This window comes from Lacerta agilis, chromosome 14, assembly GCF_009819535.1.
Source record: "Lacerta agilis isolate rLacAgi1 chromosome 14, rLacAgi1.pri, whole genome shotgun sequence".
NCBI lineage: Eukaryota > Metazoa > Chordata > Lepidosauria > Squamata > Lacertidae > Lacerta > Lacerta agilis.
Genome location: NC_046325.1, coordinates 5,793,670 through 5,818,915, shown reverse-complemented (window position 1 = coordinate 5,818,915; position 25,246 = coordinate 5,793,670). Strand labels below are relative to the sequence as shown.

Genomic DNA, 25,246 nt, shown 5'->3' with positions numbered 1-25,246 from the left:
GATAAATAGGTACTGCTCCGGCAGGAAGGTAAACGGCATTTCCGTGCGCTGCTCTGGTTCACCAGAAGCGGCTTAGTTATGCTGGCCACATGACCCGGAAGCTGTATGCCCGCTCCCTCGGCCAGTAAAGTGAGATGAGCGCCGCAACCCCAGAGTCGTCCGCGACTGGACCTAATAGTCAGGGGTCCCTTTACCTTTAGGGCAGAGTTAACCGAAGTTTAAAGCTAATTCGGAAGGGAGGGATCAGTTGACAGACAGATACGCCTTGAGCCAAAGAAGGGATCTTTCAGACAACCTGTTTACTGAGCACTCATCCTGATCTGTTTGTATAGAGGTTATACAAAATTGTGTCACGTGAATCTTATCCATTGCTTCTCAGTGCATTTTGCCATTGCTTTCCTTACTGCAAGAAGTTTGTTTTTGTTTTTTGTTTAAAAAAGCAGTTTGCTGGGCAAGAGCACCAAACCCACTTTAACTGTGCAACATGACTTTGCCAGTTTATGATCACCTTTGGTCAAGGCTGTTCTCCAACTGGAGCACTCACAGGCCAGTGTTTCCCAGTTGTTGGTGTTTATACTACATTTTTTTTAGATTTGCCTAAATGTAGTTTACTCCTCACTGAGATACAATTCCCAGCACAGTCAGCATACTACAGTTCCCAGGATTCTTTGTGGGGGGGGGGGCAGAAAATCGTGCGCTTTAAATGTGCATCAAATGTGCTTTAGGTGTGTGGAATGCTCCCAGGCTACCTGCTCTCTCAGCAGAAGCGGCTTTCCACTTCTACACAACAGGCAGAAATGCAGATGGCTTAATTCCCTCACTCCCTCGCTCCTAGAGGAGGATCTTCCCTGTTGAAAGCCTGCCTGCCGTGCAGCTGTTAAAAAGGTCACAAGAACCTTGCGAGGCAAAAAGACAGCAAAAAAAACAGCAGCAGTCCTTTGGCTGTCAAGACGAGGCTCTGAAGGGTGAAACCTGTTGCTCACTTGCCTCGCTATGGCCCTTCAGTAGGTCTCAGGCCTCCTGGCTTCTGCCCTCCAGAGCTCATAGAATTGTAGCATTGGAAGGGACCTCGAGGGTCATCTAGTCCAACCCCCTGCAATGCAGGAATCTCTGAAAGCATCCATGACAGGTGGCCATCTGGCCTCTTTTTAGAAACCTTCCAACAGACCCTCCAAGTGTCCCTATTTTCCAGGGACGTCACCCCAGTTTCTGATTTGGTCCCGCTTTTCCTTAGGACGTCACTATTTTCATTGGAGAAATGTTGGAGGGTATGCTAAAAGGAAGGACAGACCACCACCTCTTGTGGGAGTCCGCTCCACTGTCGAACAGCTCCTTCGGCTGGCCAAAGAGAGAGAGAGAGAAAGAAAAAGAAGCCAGCAAGACTCTGTAATTTCTCTCTGTAAAGTTATATAATATATGAATAGCTCAGGGGCTTCTCCATGAGGCTTTATGAGTGCAACCATAGAGACGCGGCCAGAGCGTCGCAGGTTAGATGACTAGACCACGCCCCCCACTTCCTCGGCGACGCACCCACCAACAACGGACATGAAGCAAACCGCTAGACAGGAACTCCTCCGCTGGGCTTCCGGTTTCGCTGGCCCTTGGCGGAAGCGGCTACTGCCCTCCCATGGAGAAACTCGAGATTTCAACGTTTGTGCATCGGAATTTCCCAGTCCCACCCGCCCCCCGAAACCTTCTTGGCGGAAATAAATAGTTCCGGTTCTCCGGGGTTCCCCCCCCCTCCTGCGCGTGTGAAGGCGGCTCCCTGCCTGGGTCGGCTCGGGGCTTGTGCGTGCAACTGAGCTCTGGGTCAGACCGGGGGACGGGGACGGGGAAGGAAACGGCCAAGCCGAGCTGCCGCTGCTGCAACAACCTGGAATGGGGTTTTATTTGGGGAGGGGCTGCAAAGCCTCCCCGCCCAGGCTCAGCGCTTGCAATACTGGCGGTGGGCTACACTGCAGGGCTGTTGTGCGCTTACCTCTTGGCAGGGCCGTGGTCCGCAAGGCCGAGGCCCGGGGCTCCCGTTCAGCGGAGGGAGCGGAGGGCGCACAGCCGGCTGCCCTGGCACATCTTGAAGCGAGTGGAGCAATAGGTGGCAGGAAGCAGCCTGGGGTAAAATTAGGCAGGTTGGCACATAGGAAGGATTGCCTCAAAATCCAAATTAGGACAATACCTTCATTAGGCCTACCAAAATGTTCTGGTTTTTTGTTATTTTGAGCCTTTGGCCTCATCCCAAAGGCACACTCCTCCTCCCCAAACTTTTTAAAATATCATCTTCAGTTGAAAGGCAGTATTTGGAATGCTCTCCCCAGGGAGGCTCGCCTGGCGCCTTCATTACATATCTTTAGGCACCAGGCAAAAGGGTTCCTCTCCTCCCTGGCTTTTGGAAAATAAACGTCTGGCCTTCTAAACTTCAAATTGCAAACCGCCCTGTGATCCTCGGATGAAAGGCAGTACAGAAATGATAATAATAATAATGTGTACCTTTTAAATAACAATAGTGTTGTAACGAAGAGTACCAACGTTCAAGTTCTCCAAACAACCAGAAGAGGAAGCAAAGCGATCCAAGGAGATAGAGCGACTCACCTATGAGGAAAGACTGCCGCTTTTTCTGGGGGGGGGGGTTGTCATTGAGGGAAAAGGCGAGTAAGAAGTGGATGCGACAGAAGTTTATAGAACTGTGTATGTTATGTAGAAAGTGGGTAGCTAAGTATGTCTCCCCCCACACACACATATCACTAGGACTCACGGACATCCATTGAAGTTGAAATGTGGGCAATTCGGGAAAGAATTGAGGAAGTCCTTTATGCAACACAGTTAATCTATGGAACTCACTCCCACCTGAAGCAGTGTTGGCCCCAACTTGGTTGGCTTTATAAGAGGATTCCACAAATTCACATGGGGGGTGGGGAGCTACTGATGGCTACTAGCCATGCTGGCTGTGCTCTGCCTCCGTGGTCAGATACAGGTGGGTAGCCGTGTTGGTCTGCCATAGTCAAAACAAAATCGAAAATTCTTTCTAGTAGCACCTTAGAGACCAACTGAGTTTGTTCCTGGTATGAGCTTTCGTGTGCATGCACACAGTATCTGAAGAAGTGTGCATGCACACGAAAGCTCATACCAGGAACAAACTCAGTTGGTCTCTAAGGTGCTACTAGAAAGAATTTTCGATTTTGTTTTGTCCGTGGTCAGAGGCAGCAATACTTTTGAATGCTAGTTGCTGGAAACTGCAGGAGAGGAGTGTGTTCTTGTGCATGGGCCCTGCTTGCGGGTTTCACTGATTTGATGGATGGATGGATGGACGGATTGAATTTATATGCTGCTTTCCATTCATGAGAATCCCAAAGCGGCTCACTGACAATAAATAACAGTGACGTAATAGAACATCGCAAGCACAGCATAAATCATGTATGTTGTTACGGATCTGTGGGGAGACCCTCTTGGGGGTGTAATGCTGGAAGCCCTTGCATCCTAGGGTTCAGGTTGGAGATAAGCGTAAATAAAACCCATGTATCATAAAGAAACTCTGCTATGCCTCAAAAGTTCAAAACTCTGATAAGCATGCCTTGTGCTCCTGGAATCTCACACCACTCAGAGATTGGGGTGGTGTGTCATTAAAATATATCCCTGTGATCACTACACATGGTATAGCTCTCCCAAATGAAACACTCTTCCGTTTCCAAGCTTTTTATTAATATATTTTTATTAAATTATTTTTTTTCCTGCAAGACTTATTTAATGTTTTTTTTTTTTTTTTGTCAATCCCAAAGACACGAAATAAGAAATATCCAGTCAAAAAGGCAAACCAGGAAGAAGAGGGAGAGAGGGCAGGGTAGGGAAGGGAAGGGAAGTCTTCGGATCAAGGCCGGAGCAAAGCACTGGAGGAGACGGGGTGGGGGGCAGGCTGTAGAAAACTGTAGGGAAAGGGATTTTTTTTCCTGTTTTTTTTTTTTTAATCGGCTATACAGACATTCTCAGTATACACAGCACGCAGCAAAGGATCAGTCGCTTCCTCATGCAGAATCCAGGGAGGGGCTGAGCGGGAGATTCCTTGTGGAGGACAACCCCAAAAATACACTTAAGAGGACCTCCGTCATCATCCTGTATCTACCGATTCTCCTCTCTGGTTCCCAGTCACCCAGAACATGAAGGGATGCAGCCGGGGAGGGGTGTGTGGCACCGAGCCTCCCCACCTGACTCCCTTTAAAGCCCTCTTTATTATTTATTTTTTATTTTCTTTTGCCCTTAAATTGCCTCTCCTTGCCATCAGTAAGGCAGGACTTCCTGTATTGCACTCTCGAGCGCCCTGAAAAAGGCGGGACTTCCTCTTTTCAGCCCCTTTATTGCAGGGTCTCTCCTATTGCACTTCTTTCCAAAGGCACACAACTTCTCATATATATATTTTTTTGCCCCCATAGGGGTCAACTCTTATACCCTCTAGAAGGCAAGTTCTCCCCTTTTCTCATGGTCAGGCCCTTCATTCTCCAAACCTGCTTCGGGGCGGGACATCCTCATTTCGCCCCTTTTGTCCCAACGCTGGAATTTCCATTGCCAAGGTGCCTTGTGCCACCCTTGCCCCGTGCAGGGATGGCAGAGGGGCACCCCAAGGTGCTACTCTCCCACCTGTCATATATACAGCAGGGCATCCTACCTTTGCCTATCACAATTCTGCTGCAAGGGAAAAAAGGGCAATTCCTAGTATTTTCTAGTTAGTAAATGCCCACTTTTCCATATTGGGACTTCCCGTTTATGGGAATCGAACACTAACCCCTTCTCCGAAGCTAACAGGAATCTCCCTTTCACCCTCTCGTTAATTTATAGTGTTTTTATTTTTTTAATTATTCAAACGCTGCGAGAAAAAGGTTTATAAAAGCGTAAATAAAAAGTTCTCCTTTTTTTTGTTTGTTTCTTCTTTTGTTAGTTTTTGTTTGAAAAGAAGGTTCCGGTTCCCTCAGGGAAAGGATGTGGCAGACAGAAAGAGAGAGAGAGAGATAGATAGAAAGTGAGAATATGAATGTGGAAAAAAGGGGAGCAAGGATTTTGCAAACTCTCGTTTAAAAGGATGCCCATTTTTGGGATGGGTGTCCATTTTCTCTCAGCGCCATCTGCTGGTAGGAAAAAAAATGTGAGGAGGGAACAAATACAAAATTTGACACCCTTTTCTTTAAGCAAACAGATTGGCCCCCTTCTTTATACTTGTGTGGAGCTTCTCTTGAGGGGGGGATTAATGTTCATGTGTACTGGATTGGCAGGGGGCAGGGCTTTGTTGAGTAGCAACTCCCCCCCCCAAAAAAATCTTCCTTAGATGGTGGGGGGAGAGTTCTGAATCGACTCCTTAGGGGACAAGGGGGGTGCAATTTCATGGCAGGCAGGCAGACTGGGGTCCCTTACAGTCCGTGGTCCCCAAAAATGTTTTAAAACCCCACAGGGCTCAAAACTTGCCCCCTTTAGTCTCAAGTCCCCCTTTAAGATAATTGTGAAAAGACCCCCCACCCACCCCGAGTTTCAAAGTGTGGGTTAAGAAAGATGGATTATGGAGCTGGGGTGAAAAGACCAGGAAAAAGAGCAAGAAAAAACAGTGAAATCTCCAGTAGAAAGAGAGCCCTTCGTATGTAAACAATCTAGAAAGGTCGAGGAGGAGGAGGAAGGAGGCAGCAAAGGGGTGGGGTGGGGGGGGTGTAAAGACGAGTGAAAAAAGAGAAAGGCGGCAGGGGGGTTTTCCAGGAAGAAAGGCAGAGGATGGAGAAGATCGGAGTCTGTTAACAAACCATTGCGGGGGCGGGGAGGAAACGGGGTCAAAGGCACCCCCTCTGCCCCCCACCCATCTCAAGTGAGGAGGAGGGAGAACAGGTAGGCCAGACTCACATCAATCAACAGGACAGCAGCAACGACCAATGGGTGGGCTCCCTGGAAGAGAGAGAGAGGGGGAAAGGGGGAGGAGTCAGGCAGAAAGACCGGCCCACATCCGCCGCAAACTTTAAAAAGGAAACGAAATTTCGCACAGATTCAAACATTCTGCAGAACATTCGCACTTGATTCTCTCCCTCTTTAAAAAAAAACCACACGTTTACTTGCATATTTCTGAGTACAAGCATCACTGATGCCGATACAAACATTGAGGAGTGCCAAAACGTCTTCAGACTGTGAACATTAAGCCTTCAGATTAATCATTGGGGACAAGCTATTTGTTTATGAGCCCTATTCAAGGCAATTACGTTGACATGCAGATGACTAAATGATTTGGGGACCCCAAAACCTGAAGGGCTGTTTCCTCTCGATATCCTCCTGCCAATGGGCTTGGTGTGGTTTGCAACGAAGAGCGGGGGGGGGGGGGGATGTAATATGAATGAACCCAACCGAGGATCGCTAAGAAAGGGCCAGGGCTTGCTAGCCAAAAAAATTCACAGCACTGTCGCAAAAATCGCCGGAATTCTTCTGTAGGGAAGGTGCAAAGCACAGAGTTTTCAAATATGGGGGTGCAGATCTGAGCTGGGTTGCTGCAGAACAGGAAAGGGAAACCAGCCTCCCTCCCGACACTGCTCCCTTAGCCATGTTGACGGGGGCTGATGAGAGCTACGAGTCCACTTGGAGATCAGGTTCCCCCATTCCCCCTGGTGAAAATGATGGAGCCATCGCCCAACATGTCTCCGTTTGGCATTGCTTCCTGCCCGTTATCAGTTCTCCTGAAGCCACGCCTCTGTAAGCAATGGCAAAATGGAACCTCCCTATCCAGGAGTGATGTATCTGAGCAGCAGATTCCGGGGGCCGACAGGCCGAGGAAGGGCCCTGCTGAGGAGCATGAATCTGAATTTTGAGTCGAGATGAGCCTCGGACTGTGTAGCGAGCCCTCCTCTCACATTCCCCTTCTTGCTGCAGTGAGAGAGGCGCGGAGGGGGGAGGGTTTCAATGGGGAAGGCGCTTATAAGGCACCCCCAGCCTCCTTGCTGGGAAGAGGAGGAGCTAGCTATTTCTCCTCCTCCTCCCGGCAGGGTGCCGTCCTTTTGTGTGCAATTCACCTCGTGAACAAACAGTGGGAGAGTTACTCGGGAGTCAGCATTCCAGCCAGCCCCGTGGGGCTGCGTTAAATGGGTGGGTGGGAAGACGCAGCACACGGGACGGGCGTGGGGTGCCCGTATGGCACTTGACAACCGAAAGGGTGGGTAAATGTCCAAACGGATCCTTCGCCCAGATACCTGATATCATTTACTCTTTCTGGGCTCTTTGGGAAAGGGAGAACGGCCCCTGGGGGGGCTGGACGCAGCTCTCAGACTGCCCTCTTTGCTGTTCCCGGCCAGGACCTCTGGATTATTTATGACCTGCAGTCCTGCTTGCCAGCAAACTCCCAGTGTCCCCCACTGCGGCTCTCCAGCGATGGGCATGGCCAACCGTTGCTGCAGTAGGGAAGGAGGGACCAGAAAGGATGCTGCTCAGTGCGGGATGCTGGTTGCTATGAGACGGGAGGAAGAATGCCGGCCAATCCCCATTGGAGGCCTGGCACTTAGACTCCCCCCACCACTCCGGCCCCTCCCATTTCTCCCTGCCAGTATCATCACTTCTGGGTCCAGGGAAGGAAGGGAAGGGAGGGGGGGGGAGAAAGGAACTCAGAACAAAACGTGGAGCTCAATAAATGGAGAAAATGGAGGGAGGCAGGAACAGAAAAGGGGACAGCAGTGGAAGCCAGACACTCTGTTCTCGAGGGCAGTGGGGTATTAGGAAGGAAAGGAATATTACAGTTTCAGGAAATGGGCTGAGAGGATGGAGGGCGAAAGGTGGGGATGAGGACCCGCAGGAAGGGAGCCAGCTACGATCTGATTGCTTCCAGTCTTTTGCAGCAAAAAATGGTGTCTTGTGGCACCTTAAAGATGCAACAATTTAACTGTCGCTTCCTCAGAGGAAGTAGGTCGGACCTATGGGGTCGGCATGGGGCGAGGGGTCCTGGGTCCTATTCCTAGCTCCGTGCAAGAGGAGCACAGTTGCAGAGTCTGGATGTGGGGGGGGGGTTTGCTGGGAAAAGAGGTTTTTTGGGGGTGTTTCGATCCCCTGCTTTATAAAAGGGGAACTTGCCCCAGAATATTTGGGGGTGGGAGCATCTGCGCATGCAGAGAAAAGCGCTTTTCTTCTTTCCATAGATTACAGCTCAATGCTGCGATTCCCACCATACTCTTGTGTTCAAAACACCAGGGCAAATCTCCAAGCCTCTGCAGGGCTTTCGCAGCCCTCTGGGGAGACTCTGCCTTAAAGAGATGCTGAGAGACAGCACAGCGAAGCTCTACTGCCCCAGTTTTTGGTTTTGCTGCTACTCAGTCCAGGGATTTTAAGCTGAGAATCCCAGGAGGCTGCGGGTGCAAACTGGGTTGAGGGAGCTGGGTGCAGAGTCGTCCTCTGGGTTCCTAGTGCCCCAGACCAGAGATGGCAGCAGAATGTGGGGCTGAGCGAGACAGGGGTGAAGGAGAAATGTGAAGTGAAGCAGGACATCCCCCACCCCACCCCACCTATCCCCAAATTTCATTACTTTGTTAGAAGCAGTGAATAGACAGGCACCAAGTGCAAATACAGGGTTAATTAGCTGGCTCTGTAGGGCCAAAGGGGCGGAGAAACCAGTGGTGGGCGGGGCCAGAGGCAAAAGCGGGCGGAGCTATGAATGCAAAGTTGAGCCTTGCACAGGTCCCTAGTTTCCACACTCCCACCTAGGGCTGAGCGATGTAACACCCAAAACTGGTCTGAAGTCCATATCGTGATACCGGTTTCTTAATTTTCGACCTGGCAATGTATCCCAAATCAGGACATGTGTCTGTGTGCGCTAGGCAAAAATCGCAATGTGGGGAAAACCACGAAGCCAGCCAATGCCTCTACAAAGCTCCATCCGTATTTCAGACATTGTGATATATCGGTATATCGCAACGTTTAGCTGGTGATAAACCGCGATGTTGAAAACCAGGTGTCACCCGGTTAAACTCTCCGTCCATCCAGCCAAGAGGCATTGCCCACAAACTGAAACACTTAAAAGAGGTTGCTAAGTAGGTCTGGCGACGGGGGGGGTGGGGGGTGGCGGCTTGGGAGACTTCCAAGGGCCAGGTTGGAAAGCTTGGAGGGCCACATAAGGGTCACAGGTTCCGCACCCTCGCTCTAGGGATTCGGAAAATCTTACGATGCCATTACCCTATTCAAATCTGAGAAATAGTGACCCTAATTTATATAGGGGGGAAAGTTTTCAATTCAGCATTTTCTACATCACTGGGGAGAAACAGACCTCCAGTGAAGGGTTGAAACGGACGGTTAACAACACAGCCTGTTTTGTGCCATCGTCCTGACCCCTTTTAACAGAGGTTTTGTGCCTTTTAAGATCTGCGTGAGATGTAGACGCAAACACGCAGAAACACGCAAAGGTGGAAACCCTTTTTTTGGAAATCGCAGCAGGAGTGCGTGGGCAACGCCTGTGTGTTTGCAGTTATGACAGCACAGAAGCAACATGTTCTGTGATATCCAAACATGGCTCTCCAGGGGGCTCACTAGGCCTCACTCTCCCGAGGGCAAAAGTCCCAGCTCCCCTCCATCGGCTTCTCCTAGAAACACAAACGTGGATCTTTTCCCTGCTCTGGAAGCTGCCTTATACCAACGTCAGGCCCGTCCAATGCAATTTTGCAAATCTCCAACGTCTCTGACAGAAGAAGAAGAAAAAGGCTATTTCCCACCTCCTCTTCCTTTAAAAGAGAGGTGGGTGAGCAGGGAACCTGAGGCCTGAGGGAGAAATGTGGCCCCTAGCCCCCTCTTTCTGGCCCTTAAGACTCTCCCAAGCCACACCCCCTCACTGGCCCTATTTCATACCCTCTTTTAAGTGTTTCTGTCCATGGCAATGCCTCTTGGCTGGAGGGAGGGTGGAGAGCGAGTGTGGAAACCAGGGTCCTGTGCAGAAGTAACCTTTGCGTTCACAGCCCCGCCCACTTTCGTCTCTGGCCCCGCCCACCACTGGTTTCTCCGCCCCCTTGGCCACACCCCTCAAGCGGGCCCATCACCCTCCCTGGGGTTTTTTGCCTGCCTGGAATGAGCCCTTGAGCTCTGATAACCGCCTCTGGGTCGATACAGAGGTTTGTATGTGTGAAAACACAGCCGTTGTCCCGCCCACTTTTGCCCCAGTCCCCGCCCACCACCGGCATGTGGCCCCTGGAAGATTCCCCTCCCTGGCCATGCGGCCCTGGGAGCGGAAAAGTCTCCCCACCCGTGTTTTAACCGGAAGAAGCAAACCTGGGAGATTTCTGCCAGCAGAGGAAAAGCTCTGCTGATAAGAAGCTGCCTCTTCTGTGGCTGGGGAGCTGGGTGTCTCGTGGCCCCCAAGGAGAGATGGGGCCACAATCCAAGGCAGCTCCATCCTGTTTCACACCCTATGCAGCCTAGTGGGGCTACGGCAGCAGGAAAGTCATCCGGCCTGTGCTCTTACCTGCCTCTCCCTTCTTCGCACAGCTCCAGGGGGCTCCTCTCTCTCCGCCACGAAGGGCCCCATACCCCCAAGCAGTTCCTCATTCTCCAGCTCTGGGGCCAGCTCTGGACCTCCCGCCGGCGTTGGCTCCACCTGGGTCTCCGCAGGATAAGGCCTGGAAGCCGCTGCTCCTTCCTCCTCCTCCTCTTCCTCCTCCTCCTCCTCTTCCTCCCGGAGACTGCCGGAACTGCCACTGGCGGGGCTGCCCAGCTGGGGGCGCCGTGGGGGCGCCCCCTCGTAATCTTCCTCCTCCGCCTCGTAGCTGCTGAGCTGTTCCTGCTCCCCCTCCCACAGCCCCTCGGGGACGAACCCCGGTGTCCGGGAAGGGAAGCTGCCCCGGCAGCCCCACTCGTCCTCGGGGTCGGAGGCCTCCGGGGGGAGGTGCTGGCGGGGACCTCCGTTCTCCAGGGGGGGCCAAGTCCGCCGAGGGTCCCCCCGCCAGGGCTGCAGCGGCGTCGGAGGGTAGCTGGGGGGCAAGCTCGGGTCCGGGGTGACGTCTGAGGGGGTGATGCCGTTCTCGTAGACCCGGGGGCTGTCGTACTCCTGGAAGTCCGTGTCGGTGCCTTCCGAATCTAGCCGGCCGCGAGGCTCTGGGGAAGGAGAGGAGCCTAGTGGTTAGAGCAGAAGGAGCCAGGGGTTCAGAGGCCTTAGTTCAAAGGCACAGGAAGTGGGGAATTGCGAGGTATGGTAACCAGAGTGGCTGGGAGCTGGGACGGGTGGGGGAAGGGCTCGCACTCTGGATTCTGTCTCCAGATGCAAGAGACCAAGAAGGACAGAGCTGGCCGGTGGTATTCGACTCCTACTAAGTTAGCTACAATGTATACAACAAGTTCAAATAGCTGCTGGAAGTGTAAAGAGAAAGAGGGTACCTTTTATCATACGTGATGGTCATGTAAGATAACAAAATCATTTTGGGAAATGATATATAATGAATTGAAGAAAATGTTTAAAATAACTTTTGTTTAAAAAAAACAAACCTCAGCAGCCTTTTTATTAGGAATTATAGATCCCAAGATCCCAAAAGAACAGAAAAGACTTTTCATGTACTGTATGCGACAACAGCTACACGAATGTCATTAGACCAAAGATGGAAAGAAGTAACAATTCTGACTAAGGAAGAGTGGCAAGCCATACTGCCGGACTATGCCGAGATGGCAAAATTAACCGGGAGACTCGGGAATCAAGAAGATAAGGACCTGAAAAAAGAACAGGGAAAATTAATAATTTACCTAAGAGAACACTGTAAGCAAATTAAAACGTTAGCTGGACTTTAAAAATCACTTGTAAAGCAACAAGGTTTATGTATAACTTATAGTTATGATAAGTACTGTACGGAGAATATATTGATATGTAGACTGGTAAAAAAAATGTTATTAGGACCCATGTAAGGGAGAGGGATGCGGGTGGCGCTGTGGGTTAAACCACAGAGCCTAGGGCTTGCTGATCAGAAGGTTGGCGGTTCGAATCCCGCGACGGGGTGAGCTCCCGTTGCTCGGTCCCAGCTCCTGCCCACCTAGGAGTTCGAAAGCACGTCAAAGTGCAAGTAGATAAATAGGTACCGCTCCAGCGGGAAGGTAAACGGCGTTTCCGTGCGCTGCTCTGGTTCGCCAGAAGCGGCTTAGTCATACTGGCCACATAACCCAGAAGCTGTACACCGGCTCCCTCGGCCAATAAAGCGAGATGACCGCTGCAACCCCAGAGTCATCCACGACTGGACCTAACGGTCAGGGGTCCCTTTACCTTTACCTAACCGGGGGGGGGGGGGGAGTCACGAGATTCAGAGTATCTCATGGGTTGATTATATGAAGAATTCTGTTATTACTTTGCAATTATAAAAACCAATAAAAATATTTCAAGAAGAAGAAGAAAAAGGGTAGAGCTGGCAACACAAGAAGCGGCCTTTTCCTGAGCCAGGGTTCATCTGCAACTCTCCAGCCTTTCCTGCAGGATTTCTTCCCAACCCTATTTGATGATTAAACCTGCCACCTTTTCAATGCACTTCTGTGCTGCAGAGCTCCCCTTCCCCTGAACTAAGATCCAAGCATCTCGACTTCCAATGGGGTAAGTGACTATGGTTAGAAATTTTATCCATCGCATTGATTTCCTCCATGTCATTGACTGGCTGGATGCAGAGGAGGGGGGGGGGGCACAAGTTGGGGAACCCCCAAGGAAAGAAGGCTCAGAAGCAGGGGGTTGGTGGTGGGGCACACAGAAGCTGAAGAGGTAACAGGGCTTCGTGAGTGGGGAGAGGCTGGGGCAGACAGCAGTCCAGACTCAGAGGCAGGAGAGGAGGCGAGGTTCATCAGAGATGTGTCAGGCTGCTGAAGAAACCAGGGAGTCTCCCAGACAGCTTCCCTCTCCCTGGTCTCCCAGAACACACGGAGAAATGAAAAGAGCAGAGCAAAGACCGGTTGCGCTCAGACATGGTCTCTGATTGCTTGGGGGAAAACCCCCAGAGAGGAGGGGACTTTGGGAGCTGGGGGAAGGCGGGGGGACCTTCAGTCCTCGCCTCACTGGGGCAAGACCTAGAGGGAAGAGTTGATGGGAATCGGTAGGCCTGTGCTGTTTTGGTTTCCTTGAATAAAGACACTGGTGGGTTTTTTAAAATTGCCGACCTTCACCTGCATCCGGCTCCTGCCATTGCAAGGAGCTCGAGGCAGGACACTTGGGAGAGAGAGACCCAGAGAGAAAGTGATAGCACACCATCAACACACTTGGGACTTTGCAGAGTACCTCAAGCAAAACAGAAAGATCTCTGCCCTCAAAGAGCTTACAGTAGCATTAGGGATAGAAACCACGGGCTCTTTCGGAGGGGAACGGAAGTGCGTCTCTCAGGAGAGAGGGAGGGAGGAAGGAGTTTAGGGCAAAAAGCTGATTTATGGTAGAAACCACACACAAAATCCTAACATTGTACCAAAATCCCAACCTCTCCGCTGTGTCAGACCAAGATCAGTCCATAAGATAAGAAATATCCTATGTAATGCAGGGGTCTCATACGTACACCCCAATTCCTTTTGAAATGCAAAATAAAATGTTTCCAAGGAAACAATTGGCTGCACTCAGAAGCAAGGGGGGATGTAGCTGCCAAGTTTTGTTTCTCATTTTCCTAATATTAAGAACAGAAGAGCAGCGTGCTGGATCAGGCCAACGGCCTGTTTAAACCAGCATCCTGTTCTCACAGTGGCCGACCAGATACTTGCAGGAAGCCTGCAAGCCTGACGTGGGTCGTAGTCACATTCTCCCCTTCTTGCGATTCTCAGCAGCTGGTATTCAGAGACGTAACACCTCTGACCGCAAAGCTAGATAGCCTTTGTCCTCCACAAAGTCATCTCATGTCCAGTTCTCCATTTTCCCACAGCAGCCGGCAAATCCATTCCTCGTGAAAATTCCTCAGATTGCAATTTTGTACACAAACATACACACGTTTCTGCAAAGCAAATTCCCCCAATAATCTGATCTGATCTAATGCATCTCCATTCACACTTTTTTCTGCCCACATTTCTTGGCCGGAAAAATGCCCTGCAAAATCCAGAGATGTGCGGATTTCAAAAGAGAGGCCGTGTTAGTGGTACGTTTTGCCTTTTACATGCAAACCAAGACCAATTTCACCACTCCATATCCACCTGGAAGAAAGGCAGTCAGACAAAGTGTAACCCCCAAAGCGTTCCTCCTGGTAAATTTGCCAGAGAGGCATTTATTTCCAAGGTAAACCCCCCACTCCTCCCCGCCATCCCAAACATCTCTCACCTGGCTCGGCTAAGATGGGCTGCAGTTCTTGAGCCAAAATTTTGGCCAGGCGGGCTGCTTCCAGGGCCTTCTCGGCTGCACCAAGAGCGGTGGCAGCCTTCAGACGAGCGTCAGAGGCTCTGTGAGGGAAAGAGGGCTTCAGAGAACGGCATGGTTGAGGTGGAGATCTGAGCATTTTGCTCCCGACACCCTCGAGGCCAGCCCAAAACATATATGGGCTGCCTCAAGCAGAGCAGCAACTGCTGATCTCCCCCCCTTCCCAAACAATAAATAAATAAAATTCAAGGTGTATTGTACACAAGGGCCAACCAAGTTATTTTGTCACCTGGGACAGAAAACCAAACGCTTCCCCTTTCCTGGCGGTCAGGAAACAAAATACAACTTTTTGAAATGAAACCCAAATCAGCTGCCTGAGGAGTTCTGCCTCACAGAGTCTAATGCAATGCTGAAGAACTTGTGGCCCTCTAGATCAGGGGTCGGCAACCTAAGGCCCATGGGCCACAAGCGGCCCACGGGGGTCATTTAACCGGCCCACGAGCCGCCTGCTCGCCGAATCCCCGCGTGCTGCGCTAAACTGGCGCGGTGCAGGGACTTGAACCGGCCCAGGTGAGGTAAACCTAGCCAACCCCAGCTCTAGATGCTTTGTGGAACTCCAACTCCCATCACCCCCAGCAGTTACCCACACTAACTGAGGCTGATGGGAACTGTAGTCCAGCAAAAATGTCTGGAGGGCCACAGGCTCCCCGCACCCCAACCAGTCAAACGTTATGTCCAGCAAGGGAAGACTTGGGCCTTTCAAATTTCAGTGGCACCCTGTGCAAGCCCAAAATTCGGCACCCCCCGCACCTCGCCTTCTGCTCTGCAGAGTTCACTACGTCATAGTTGTAGCACCCTGCAGCGCCCCCTAGGCTCAGCGCCCAGTATGGCAGAAACGACCGCTCTCTCTCTCTCTCTCCCTTTCCCAAATTGCTAAACACTACAACCTGTTTTCCACTGGCCGTACAGACCTGTCCTGCTATAGTTTCTCCTATGCACAGCTTTTGATTTACAGTACTTACTTGCTTTGGGGTTCAGCAAAAGGGGGTGTGGCATTGTGATAATAAATAAATAAAAATGAACAATAAATGGCAAAGCTTTTCAAGAAGGCCTCTGCCTAATCTAACTCTGACTTCTTCCCGTTCTCTTATAGGGCCAGAGGTCAATGGGAGTTGTAGTCCAAAAAAAAACTGGGCGGCACCGCCACTTTAGAAGACCTTCAGATATGTGGGGACAGGAAACCGAGACAGCGGGCTCAATCCCCAACTCATGAATTCATGTATGTGAAAATGCCTTTACGGTAGTAGCAAAACAGTCTGAGAAGCAACTTCTCCTACCTGAAACCTTCCAGAGGACATGAGGTTGGCAAAGGCATTGTCATTTATGCTGCCTGCCTTGGGGTTTTCTATTAAAAGGTACTGCAGAATTTTTAAATAGTATTTTGTTATATATACTATCTACCTGCCAGAGCCTTGAAACTCTTCTCCACACAGTCAACACCAGAAGTTTAATGTGTGTGTGTGAGAGAGAGGACAACCTTTAACACCAAAATTCTGGGGTCCAGTCTCTGGCAAGAGCCATCACGCTGCCTGTTTAGGCAGGCTCTGAAATATTACTTGTTAAGGTTCAATAACATGTTACTGATAAAGAACGTGTCAATTTCAACCTACAGTTTTGGTTCTGTTGCTTTCCATGGTGTCTGCCTTGTTTGTTACTACTGTATTGATATTATAAGCAGCTTTGGACATAGGAGTCCATGGGAAAGGGGGATATAAAGTGAATTAATAGTAACTGCATGTGTCTAACAGCTATTAGAAACCACTGACCTAGTTTGCACAAAATGCTAAGCTGTGGTTTGTTAAACTATGGTTAACCAAAGAATGGTTTATTGCCTGAACATTGCCTAACCACGCTTTGGTTACTGCCAACAAACCGCAGTGTGAAGCCATAGATTGTTGTTGACTTGTGATGCTTGGTTTATTTTAACTGGGCCTTGGTATCATGTGTAAATCCTCCCATAACTATGGTTTGTTTCACCATCCCAGAAGCTCATTGAGCTATAAATGCCTGAGACAAGAGAGGTTGTGGGGGGGGATTTTTTGGGGGGGAGAAATGTCATTGTTTGTTTGATCACCTGTGGGAAAACTCGTGGTTAATTCATGCTTACTTAAATGAACTGTGGCTTAAACAAACCATGGTTTAGTGTCATGTGTAAACCGGGTCACTGTAGCGCCCGCCAAACTAATTCTGAAACTCTTTTGACTACCTCAAGCTATTTTATTGACTTTTAGAGAATGCATAACTGTTAGGAAACCTGCTGCTTCTCAAAATATTTTCCAGAAAACAGAGAGCTTATCTTTGGGCTCCTTCAAACACAATGAACGTTCTGCCATTCCTGTTTGGGGAAAGGATACACACAAACACTGGCACTTTATTTTGGTATCTACTGCCCCAAGGAGACACAGCAGTCCATCCTTTCCCAGTGGGATTTCTTTTTCTTTTTGACACAATGCCATGGTTTCTATTTTGTTCCTCTCCCCTGGTATCTGTTCTGTCAGCCAGCTGCCTAACTTTATCGTTGACATCGTCACTCTCTTTTCTAATCTGCTGGTTTCCCTATAGATTTAAATTTTTTCTTGTATGACGCTATGGGACACCTTAGATGGAAAGCACCAAAACAAACTCATCTGGGAATCGGATCCTAGCAAAATGTGTCAAGCGTGAAACGGCCTCAACTCCTAGAAAATCGAGTCCCAGATTCTTTTGTGACACAGCTCCTCTTTCACAGGAAGTCCGGAAGCTTCCTCCAAAGTACTGCTTTGCTTCATTCTTTTCAATAGGAAGTCCGACATCTCTCTGCCCTCCTCCTTTGTGCCTCCATGCGGTCTGTCTTTGAGCGAGGGGCATCATACCACCATTTCAAATTTCCAGAAGCTGATAAGGATGAGAAACATCTAGGAGGGGGCAGGTACCCCTCAATCCCTTGCCGTACCCCAAAAGAAACACACACACACACCACGTTCAACACACATCTAAGCAGCGGTGCCTCAAAGGTAAATTCTGCCAGCGTCAGCGAGACTCGGCTCCTCGTGAACATGTTTAGAGTCAGCATTTAAGCACGGTGTCTTAATAGCCGCACGTCCCCAGTACGTTTCGAAAACCGTTTTCACAGGGCTAACAAAAAACTAAAAACTAAAAGGAGTGAATTTTGCCAAGACTGCTTCGTTCGACAGCCATTGCCTCTCCCACCCTCAGCCTGCTCTGCTCCTTGCAGAACGCACCGGTCTGTGCGCCCACCCTCACAACACCTCGCTTCGGATCACCCACGCAGCAACCTGCAAGCCACCTACACTTACAGTCTGCTTCTGCACAACGTAACAACCCAACACCCCCACCCTCACCCTCCTCCACGTACTCTGTATCTCCTCCTACTGCTTTTACGCCTCCAAGCCAAATTCCCCTCTGGGAATGTATCCTATGGTGTGTCCCCCCCCCCCTCCACTACCACCACGGGCAAGTGCAGACCACACCTGCCCAACTCATTTCCATCCCCACCTCCCCCTGGTCCTCCATCCCTCTCCATCCCATCCCAGCCTTGGTCCATGCCCAGCAGATGCTGCTGCTCGCTGTTGCCATAGCAGCCACTAGCCAATCACCTTGCCATTGCCCAGTTGCCTAGGAGACCAGGCAGCCTACACCAGGCTGCTAGGCCTTGGCGGAGCCTCTACCTCCCTGTTCTCCACCCTGACAAGACACACACTTTTTCCTCCCTTCTCTCTCCCTCCCTCCCTCCCTCTCTCTCTGGAATCTGCCTTACACCAAGTCAGATCACTGGTCCGTCTAGCTGAGAATTGTCCACAATGACTGGCAGCAACGGATACCCAGGGTTTTCAGACCAGGAGTCTCTCCCAACCCTACCGGGGGTTTTGAAAGTGGGGAACCATCTGTTTGCAAGAGAGATGCTCTGCCACAGAGCTATGTGGCCCTTCCTTCTCTCTCCCCCCCCCCATACACAACACACACACTTTTCCAAAGCTTTGTGTGCATGTGAAAAGCAGGAAATCCATTGATTTGCAAGTTAAAGGAGGGAGCAGAAGGAGGAACAGATGTGACCGAGCCATGAGGATAGTGTGTCAGATGAGCAGGGAAGGCCAAGAACATCTAAAAGGCACATGGAGTCAAATGGGGAAAATATATATATATATATTGTGAAAGAGTGGGGGGAATAAAAAAGAGGAGGAAATAAAAGTGAGTGACAGCAGCCCTGGTCAATGATCAAGAGCCATCAAAATGTCTTCGCTTTAAAGGCCAGAGATGGTGGCCTGACGCTCAGTCCATAGGGGCAGCCCCTCAAGAGTTGATATTCCTTTCACCTTCCAAACACTTAAGAAAAGCAAACAACTACACACACACACACAAAGGCTTTACGGTCTTCTCCCACCTATGGTTAATTACTTTTATTGCTTATTTTCCGCCCGGGAGGCATGCTTGTTAATAAAGGTAGCCGTCCACTTCTGGGACAGGGATCCGGTTAAGGGAAGCTCTGCCAGTCCTGCTTTTTAAAATGGCTGCCTCTGTGGTGAGGGAGGGGGAAAGATGGTTATCTTGAACACCACCGAGTCGAGCACAGCCAGCTAGCAGCACTCCCAACTTCAGCTGTGCGACAGGGTTATAATCCTGCACTCCCAAACCGGAGGGAAGGGTGCAAAGTTAGGCAGGCAGGCAGAAGGACTCGGGCTTTTTAAGTCCAGATCTACAGGACAGAAAAAGGCTTAGGCCCACACTTCCGAAAAAAGAGCCCAGGAACCATCAGATAGACACACTTTCCGGGGACGACGACGATGATAAAAAACAGCCGTCCCCAGGTGAATATTAGAACCCAAAATAAATTCGTTTTCTTTCGAAGGCGGGGATTTAATTTGCCCCCTAATCCCAAGCAAATATTAAACTGAGTGTGGGTCCCTCAGACCTATCTCAAAAAAGTCAATGCGCCAGCACGGTCGGTCGTAAACAAGCACCCTGTTTTCCCAGTATTGCCCTACAGACCAATTCACCTTTCTCCAAAGTTACTGTCGCCACAAGTTCAGTTTCAACGCTAGCCAACAAAGCATTCTTAAAATTTGCATGCATCTCCATAATGGGCTTAAATAAGCCCTTTTCTAACTTGGTGGAAAACTCATTCCACACTCTTATCTTTCCCAACTTTTTTTTTATAATCCTCCACCCCACCCCCCACAAAAAACCCCTCAAGTGATCCATCTCCCATTGTAAAAACATAAGAAAAGCTCTGCTGAATCAGGTCAATGGGCCCATCTAGCCCAGAATCCTGTTCTTACAGTGACAGACACCTGTGGAAAACCCACAAGCAGGATTCGTACTCAAGAGCGCTCTCTGCTCCTGTAGTTGACCACAACTAGTATTCAGAAGTAATGCTTCCAAAAATCTACTGCTATTGTTAATATTCTTTTGCATATTATTATAATTACAACATTAACTTTTCTTTCAAAATTTACCTTATTTCTTCACTGTGGAGGCAGAGCATAGCTATTGCGACTAGGAGCCATTTAAATTTGTCCCAACCTCTTTTAAAGCCATCTAGGCTGTCGGCGGTCACTGCTTCCTGCAGCAGCGGGTTCCACAGTTCCAACTATGAGCTGCGTTCTCTCTCAAGACAAAGACGGTTTGAAAGAGTTCGCTGGCGTGACCTTGGTTACCTCAGCGCCACATCCCCATAAAACTACACAGGAGGAGCCTCCCGGCACCTGCGCACCCACAAGCAATGCCCTCACCTGGCAATGGCCACTTCCTGCTTCTGCCGGGCCATGCTGACAGCCCTCCTGGCTACTTCCACAGCCCGGTCCACCTTCTCCTTGACCTTGCTCCGGCGAAGTGGGATGAGGTTCTTCACCTTCCCGCTCACCAGGCGGTTGAGCTTGTACTTGCCCTCTTCCTTGGAGCCGTCGGGGTAGGTTGTGCGGCCGTAGCCATGCCTGCGGTTACCCAGCCACTCGCCCTCGTACCGCAGCCCGTTGGAGCGGCGGCTGACCCCGTAGCCGCTGCGGCGGTCCACCCGCCACTCTCCGGCGTAGACCTCGGTGGAAGAGCCCTCGATGGTCAGCGTCGATGGCAGCTCCGGGGGCTCCGTCTCAGCGTAGCTGAGCGTGGTGGCCTCGCTCCCGGCCGAGCTGACCCCGGCCTCGCTCTTGAGGGACCCTCGCTTGCTCCCCAAGGAGGCCTTCGACTCGGCCCTGCGCACCCGCAGCCCGCTCAGGAGCAGGGAGCGCCGGAAGAAGCCCCCCGATTTCTTCTTGGCACCCTTGGGGAAGTCCGGATCGCCGGGGAAGGCCAAGACAAAGCCGCCCCTGGACCCCGAGGCCGGGCTGTCCCCGGGGAGCGGTGGAGGGGGCAGAGGAGGGGGCGGGAGGGGCGGAGCAGGGGCATTGGGGTCGGTCTCGCTGTGGAGCGACTCCAGAGAGGTGCGGCGCGGTGAGCGCACCAGGGCGGCTTGGCGGTAAGGGACGCTCTGGCGAACGCCGTAGCCGTGCCGCTTGCCAGACTGCCACTGGCCCTGGTAGGTCCCTGCAAGGGAGCGGAAAAGAGAGAGAGGTTAGCAGGCTGAACAGGTTGGGGAATGCAGGGGACGCACAAAGCAAGGGGTGGGGGGAAGGAAGAGAAAGCTGACCCAGTGGAAAGGAGGGGAATGATCCCCCAAACCTGCCAGTTACAAGAGGACCACCCAGTGTCTCTTAGGAGCACGGGACATGGGTCAGAGGCCCACACTGTTCTTGTGGCAGGGGCAACACTTCAGAAGGGATAGGGAATAAGGATGCAAAATAATGGTGGGCCTTACGGGGAACATCCACCTAGAAAGGACTGAGAATGGAAAAGTGCAACCGAGTTGATTTCGGTTTCGGGGGAGCCCATCCGTTTAGCATATTTCATCCTCAGGGGTAAAATGGTAGGTTTGGTTGATGTGAGGAGTGGCATTTTCCAGGCTACCCATGAAACTACATGGCCAAGCAGGGATTTGAACCCGTGCCTCCTGGGTTCACAGTCAATCACCTACATCTCTGTGCTGGGTGGACAGAGGGAGAAACAGAGAGAACATCTGGGTGATGAAGAACAACCGGCGTCCGTGTGGCAAGAGCAACGAAGCGATTTAGGGAACTGGAGAAGGGAAGAGTCGGTCAAGCAATGAAGGAAGCGGAGAAATGGCGAAAAACAGCGTTTGGGTGGGTGGGTGAAGTGGGGAACGGGCCTATTGCCAACTTGACACTAGGACAAATGATGGGCGACGGCGTGGAAAGGACCCCACCCTGCCTCGGGGCCCTCTCACCTCCGTCCGCGTACGTCTCCATGCCGTAGCCATCCTGCAGGCCCTCGCGCCACATGCCTTCATAGATGACTCCCGAGTGGCTCTCCCAGACGCCGGAGCGCCCCTTCAGCCCATGACTCCACTCCCCTTTGTAGCTCCACTTGCTCTTGCGCTCCACGCCCAGCCCGCTCCGCTTCCCTTGGCTCCAGTGGCCTTGGTAGGTGTTCCCGCTGGGCCAGGTGTAGACGCCCAGGGATTCGAAGCCACGGCTCCAGCGCCCGCTGTACTCCCCCTGGGCCCCGGGGCCCGTGCATACGCCGTAGCCGTGCGCCCGGCCCTCCTCCCAGTCTCCCACATAGCAGCCGCCATCGTCAAACTCGAACCTGCCTCCGTTGGACATTCATGTAACGTATCTCCCCGGCCTGTCGGGCTCCAGTTACCCACGAGTCCCTGCGCGCATCTCTGCTCCCCCTCCGGGGCGCCTCTACATGGCGCTGCCCCACACAGAGAGACCTCAGCCCTTCACGCCTCCTTCCTCGCAGCCAGGCATCGGGGAAGCCCTTCCTGCTTCTCGTGGGCCTTCTGAGCTATGCCTTCAGGGCTACAGCCACAGCGTTGGCAAGGCCTGGCTTTTTTTGGTTGCAGACATGTAAAGGAGCCACCGGCAGGCGGAGGCTTCCTGGCCAGAGATTCACGAGGCTTCTCCGTTTGCCGGGACAGAGAAGAGCTGGCTGCAGGAAAAGGCCAAGGTTTAGTGGTTTATGAAGCATGCAGTAGAGCAACACCTGTATCAAAAGTTAGCACTCCTTGTGCTGCAGGCGTCCCCAAAGCCTTTGGTTTACCTGCAGGCGACCCTGGGGGTCGTCTTTTAATTATGGAAGCGTGGAGGTCTTGCTGTTTCTGCCGGTAGAGATGCCAGAACACTACAGTCGTTCCACGGCTTTCTGACTACAAGCACACCAGCACTCCAAGAGCTCTCCGGCTGTAGGCATACAAAAAGGTCACACCTACCAAAACCCAGCGTTCTTTGGCTAGTGTTCCGTCGTGCTTTGGGAGCGAAACCCCCGAGGTGGTGTTGCCTGGACAGAGCTATGGGGTCCTCAAGTTGTTCTCGGACTGCAGTCATAGAAGGAGGGCTCTGAAACCAAGAGGATTTCTTTGGCTAGCACCAAACATTCCAGAGTTCCTAGAGGTCCCCTTGTCACCGGAGACAGGTTTCCTAGAGGTCTTCGGCAACAGGAGACAAGCACTCAAATCAACTGTTTCCCAGACTTCCACAGCTGGTGTCACGGTTTGGACAAGAGAGCTTAAAAGGGCCCTCTTGCCATTACAGGCATGGGAGGGCCGCGAGGCCTTCGGTTTACAGGCATATACGGTGGTTACGAATCGCGGAGTTATCGGGGCTGATGGAGCTCCTTGGAATCTTATAACAGAGAGTAGACAGTCTGGGAGCGGACAGGCGGTTTTGACATTGTGTTCCCCAGGACCTGGCGGACGAAAAGAGGCAGTGGTACTGGCGTCGGTCAGCGAGCCTTCTGGAGGGCTCGGCTGGTCCTTGGCGGTGGTTATCAGGCCACGTGTGAATGGAGAAGCTGGGATCCTCGGGCGACAGACATCGGCTGCAACAGGCAACGCTGCAGGCCTCTCTGCTTAGTGCCCAGCTGGGTGCATCAGGAGCTGTTCAGAGAAAATCTAGGCGCTCACAGGAACCGGGGAGCCTCTTCCCAGGGCGGAGGAGAGGCTGCGGGGCTGCCGAAGGAGACCACATGGTACAGCGGGTAGGGAACAACCTGCACCAAGAGACACATGGTTTTAGGCAAACATAACTGAAGTTGTCAGGGAGGGAGAGGCAGACAGCCTGCCTTCGAGAGATGCCTTTTAGCACGTAAAGGTTTGCACACTGAATTAACTTTTGGTGCTCTGTACTGGTCTCCATCTCATAACCACACACACACACAAAATACGTTCCTTTGCACTGTTGTGTGCATGCATACTCCGGCCACATACCGTAGGGTCGTTTTTTGTAAACAAGAACCAGAAAGCCCGTTCCGTTAGGAATGGAACGTATTCGCGGCAGAAGCCAAGTTGACATCACTCTAGCAGAAAAGGGGGAAATCGCAGACACAGAAGGTACACACAGGTGATCAAACAGATCTCAGGGGTGGGGGGAAGCAGGGCACTCAAAACCCATAAGCAGGCGAGAGGCAGAAGGGACCACTACTGCACACTAAGTCAGCGCTATGTGCGCATGCACACGCCTCACATATACAGAAATGTGGACATGCAAAACATTGTTTTAGCACAGGGAGGTAGAAGGGGGGGGTTGCTGTACAACACCCCTGCATTCCTTATTGGACATGTGCATAATAATTCAGTAGCCTGCAGATATGGGGACACAGGAACACACAGTCTACTCTTCTGATGGACACAAGCAGCATACAAGAGAGACCCACAAAAGGGTGCCGGGTGGTGGTGGTGGGGGGAGCAGATTCCTATCTATGCACAACATGCAGAAACCAAACCTCGGCTATGAAATGCAAAAGAAAACAGCCCTGCCAGACGGAAAGAAATCTCTCGATGAGAAACGGCACGTTTGGGAATACAGCATCGAGCACCCAGGAACGGGAAGAACAGGTCTCAAAATTTATTTCACGACTACGGCATGCAGAAAAAGAAACCGGGAACAAGAGCTTGCAGATGCACAGACTATATATATCTAGATATATACACGCAGAGAGCGGGAGAACATTGCAGGGCCACTTCCCACACTTACCATGAGTTTATTCTGGAACCAGCGGAGGAAAATAAAGAGGCACACGCTTCTAGAAAAGCGAGATAGGATAACAGACACACCCAAGCCTTGAGCGGGCGCATAGACAGGGAAGGAATCTCAGCTGGGAATACTGCCTGGCCGTGTCGGAGAGGTAATGCAGCCCAGCGTAGCAGGAAGGCAGAGAAGATGGTTTGTGTAGAAAAATAGCCACTGGAAACATGAGCCGCAGGGATAAAAAGAGAGGAGCAGCAGTGCCGAAATGTGTCAGCATAAAGGCTGGTGGAAGGAGTGGGGGGGGGGGGGGAGAGAGAGAGAGAGAGAGAGAGAGAGAGAGAGAGAGAGAAAGAAAAATGAAAAGCCCAGCCAGAGGCAAAGAAGAGGTAGACTCCAAATGGAGAGATCAGGTGGGAATAGTATGAAGCACAGCGGATGGGGGGTGGGAAGGAGGGAGAGGAAGGCAGGCGAGCGGAGAGCAAGTGGAAATCAAGGAAAGGAGAGGCTGAAAATGTCAGCTGGAATAGGAGAAGGAAGGAAGGAGGAACCGGGATAATGGAGATGGCAGAAGGCAGAGAGGACCTCAGGTGCCAGGGAAATGTCACAGGATGAACAAATGCGAGGCAAGAGAGCTGGCGGCGGGTGAACCCTCACCCAGACATTGGGGGCGGGCAGGGGGGGGGAAGGGCAGGGCAGGCTGTGGACCATATAGCCCCCCTCCCCGCAAAATGGAGGAATAGTAGTAGTATGTATCTGGTGGGGTGAGCAGGGGGGGGGAGAGCCACAGAAGGCAATGTTAAAAGGAGCACATGTGAAATCCTCCCCCCCACCAAGAAGGGAGATGAACTGTCAGATGGGAAATGATCGGCGGGGGTGGCAAGAGGAAGAAATGGCGAGGGGGGTGGGT

General features: G+C 51.4%; 1 protein-coding gene across 1 annotated transcript; it reads right to left on the bottom strand.

Moving 5' to 3' along the window:
- Window positions 1-3,956: 3,956 nt before the first annotated feature.
- Window positions 3,957-24,627, bottom strand: JPH4 (junctophilin 4). The gene is made up of 6 exons (XM_033169280.1): window positions 24,346-24,627; window positions 21,594-23,362; window positions 20,047-20,836; window positions 14,222-14,340; window positions 10,436-11,064; window positions 3,957-5,907 (listed from the first exon to the last, which is right to left on the bottom strand). The coding sequence occupies exons 2-6, from the start codon at window positions 21,970-21,972 to the stop codon at window positions 5,827-5,829; spliced, it is 1,998 nt and encodes a 665-aa protein (XP_033025171.1). The 5' UTR covers window positions 21,973-23,362; window positions 24,346-24,627; the 3' UTR covers window positions 3,957-5,826.
- Between the last annotated feature and the right edge of the window lie 619 nt (window positions 24,628-25,246).

What these genes read in the sequence shown, in the direction of transcription:
- JPH4 (XM_033169280.1), bottom strand. Translation starts at nt 21,972, where the DNA reads ATGTCCAACGGAGGCAGGTTCGAGTTTGACGATGGCGGCTGCTATGTG. An exon ending in CAGGAAGTGGCCATTGCCAG is followed by an intron (nt 14,341 to 20,046) that starts GTGAGGGCATTG and finishes TTTCCCTCACAG; the next exon opens with AGCCTCTGACGCTCGTCTGA. An exon ending in GCCCATCTTAGCCGAGCCAG is followed by an intron (nt 11,065 to 14,221) that starts GTGAGAGATGTT and finishes CTCCTTCCCCAG; the next exon opens with AGCCTCGCGGCCGGCTAGAT.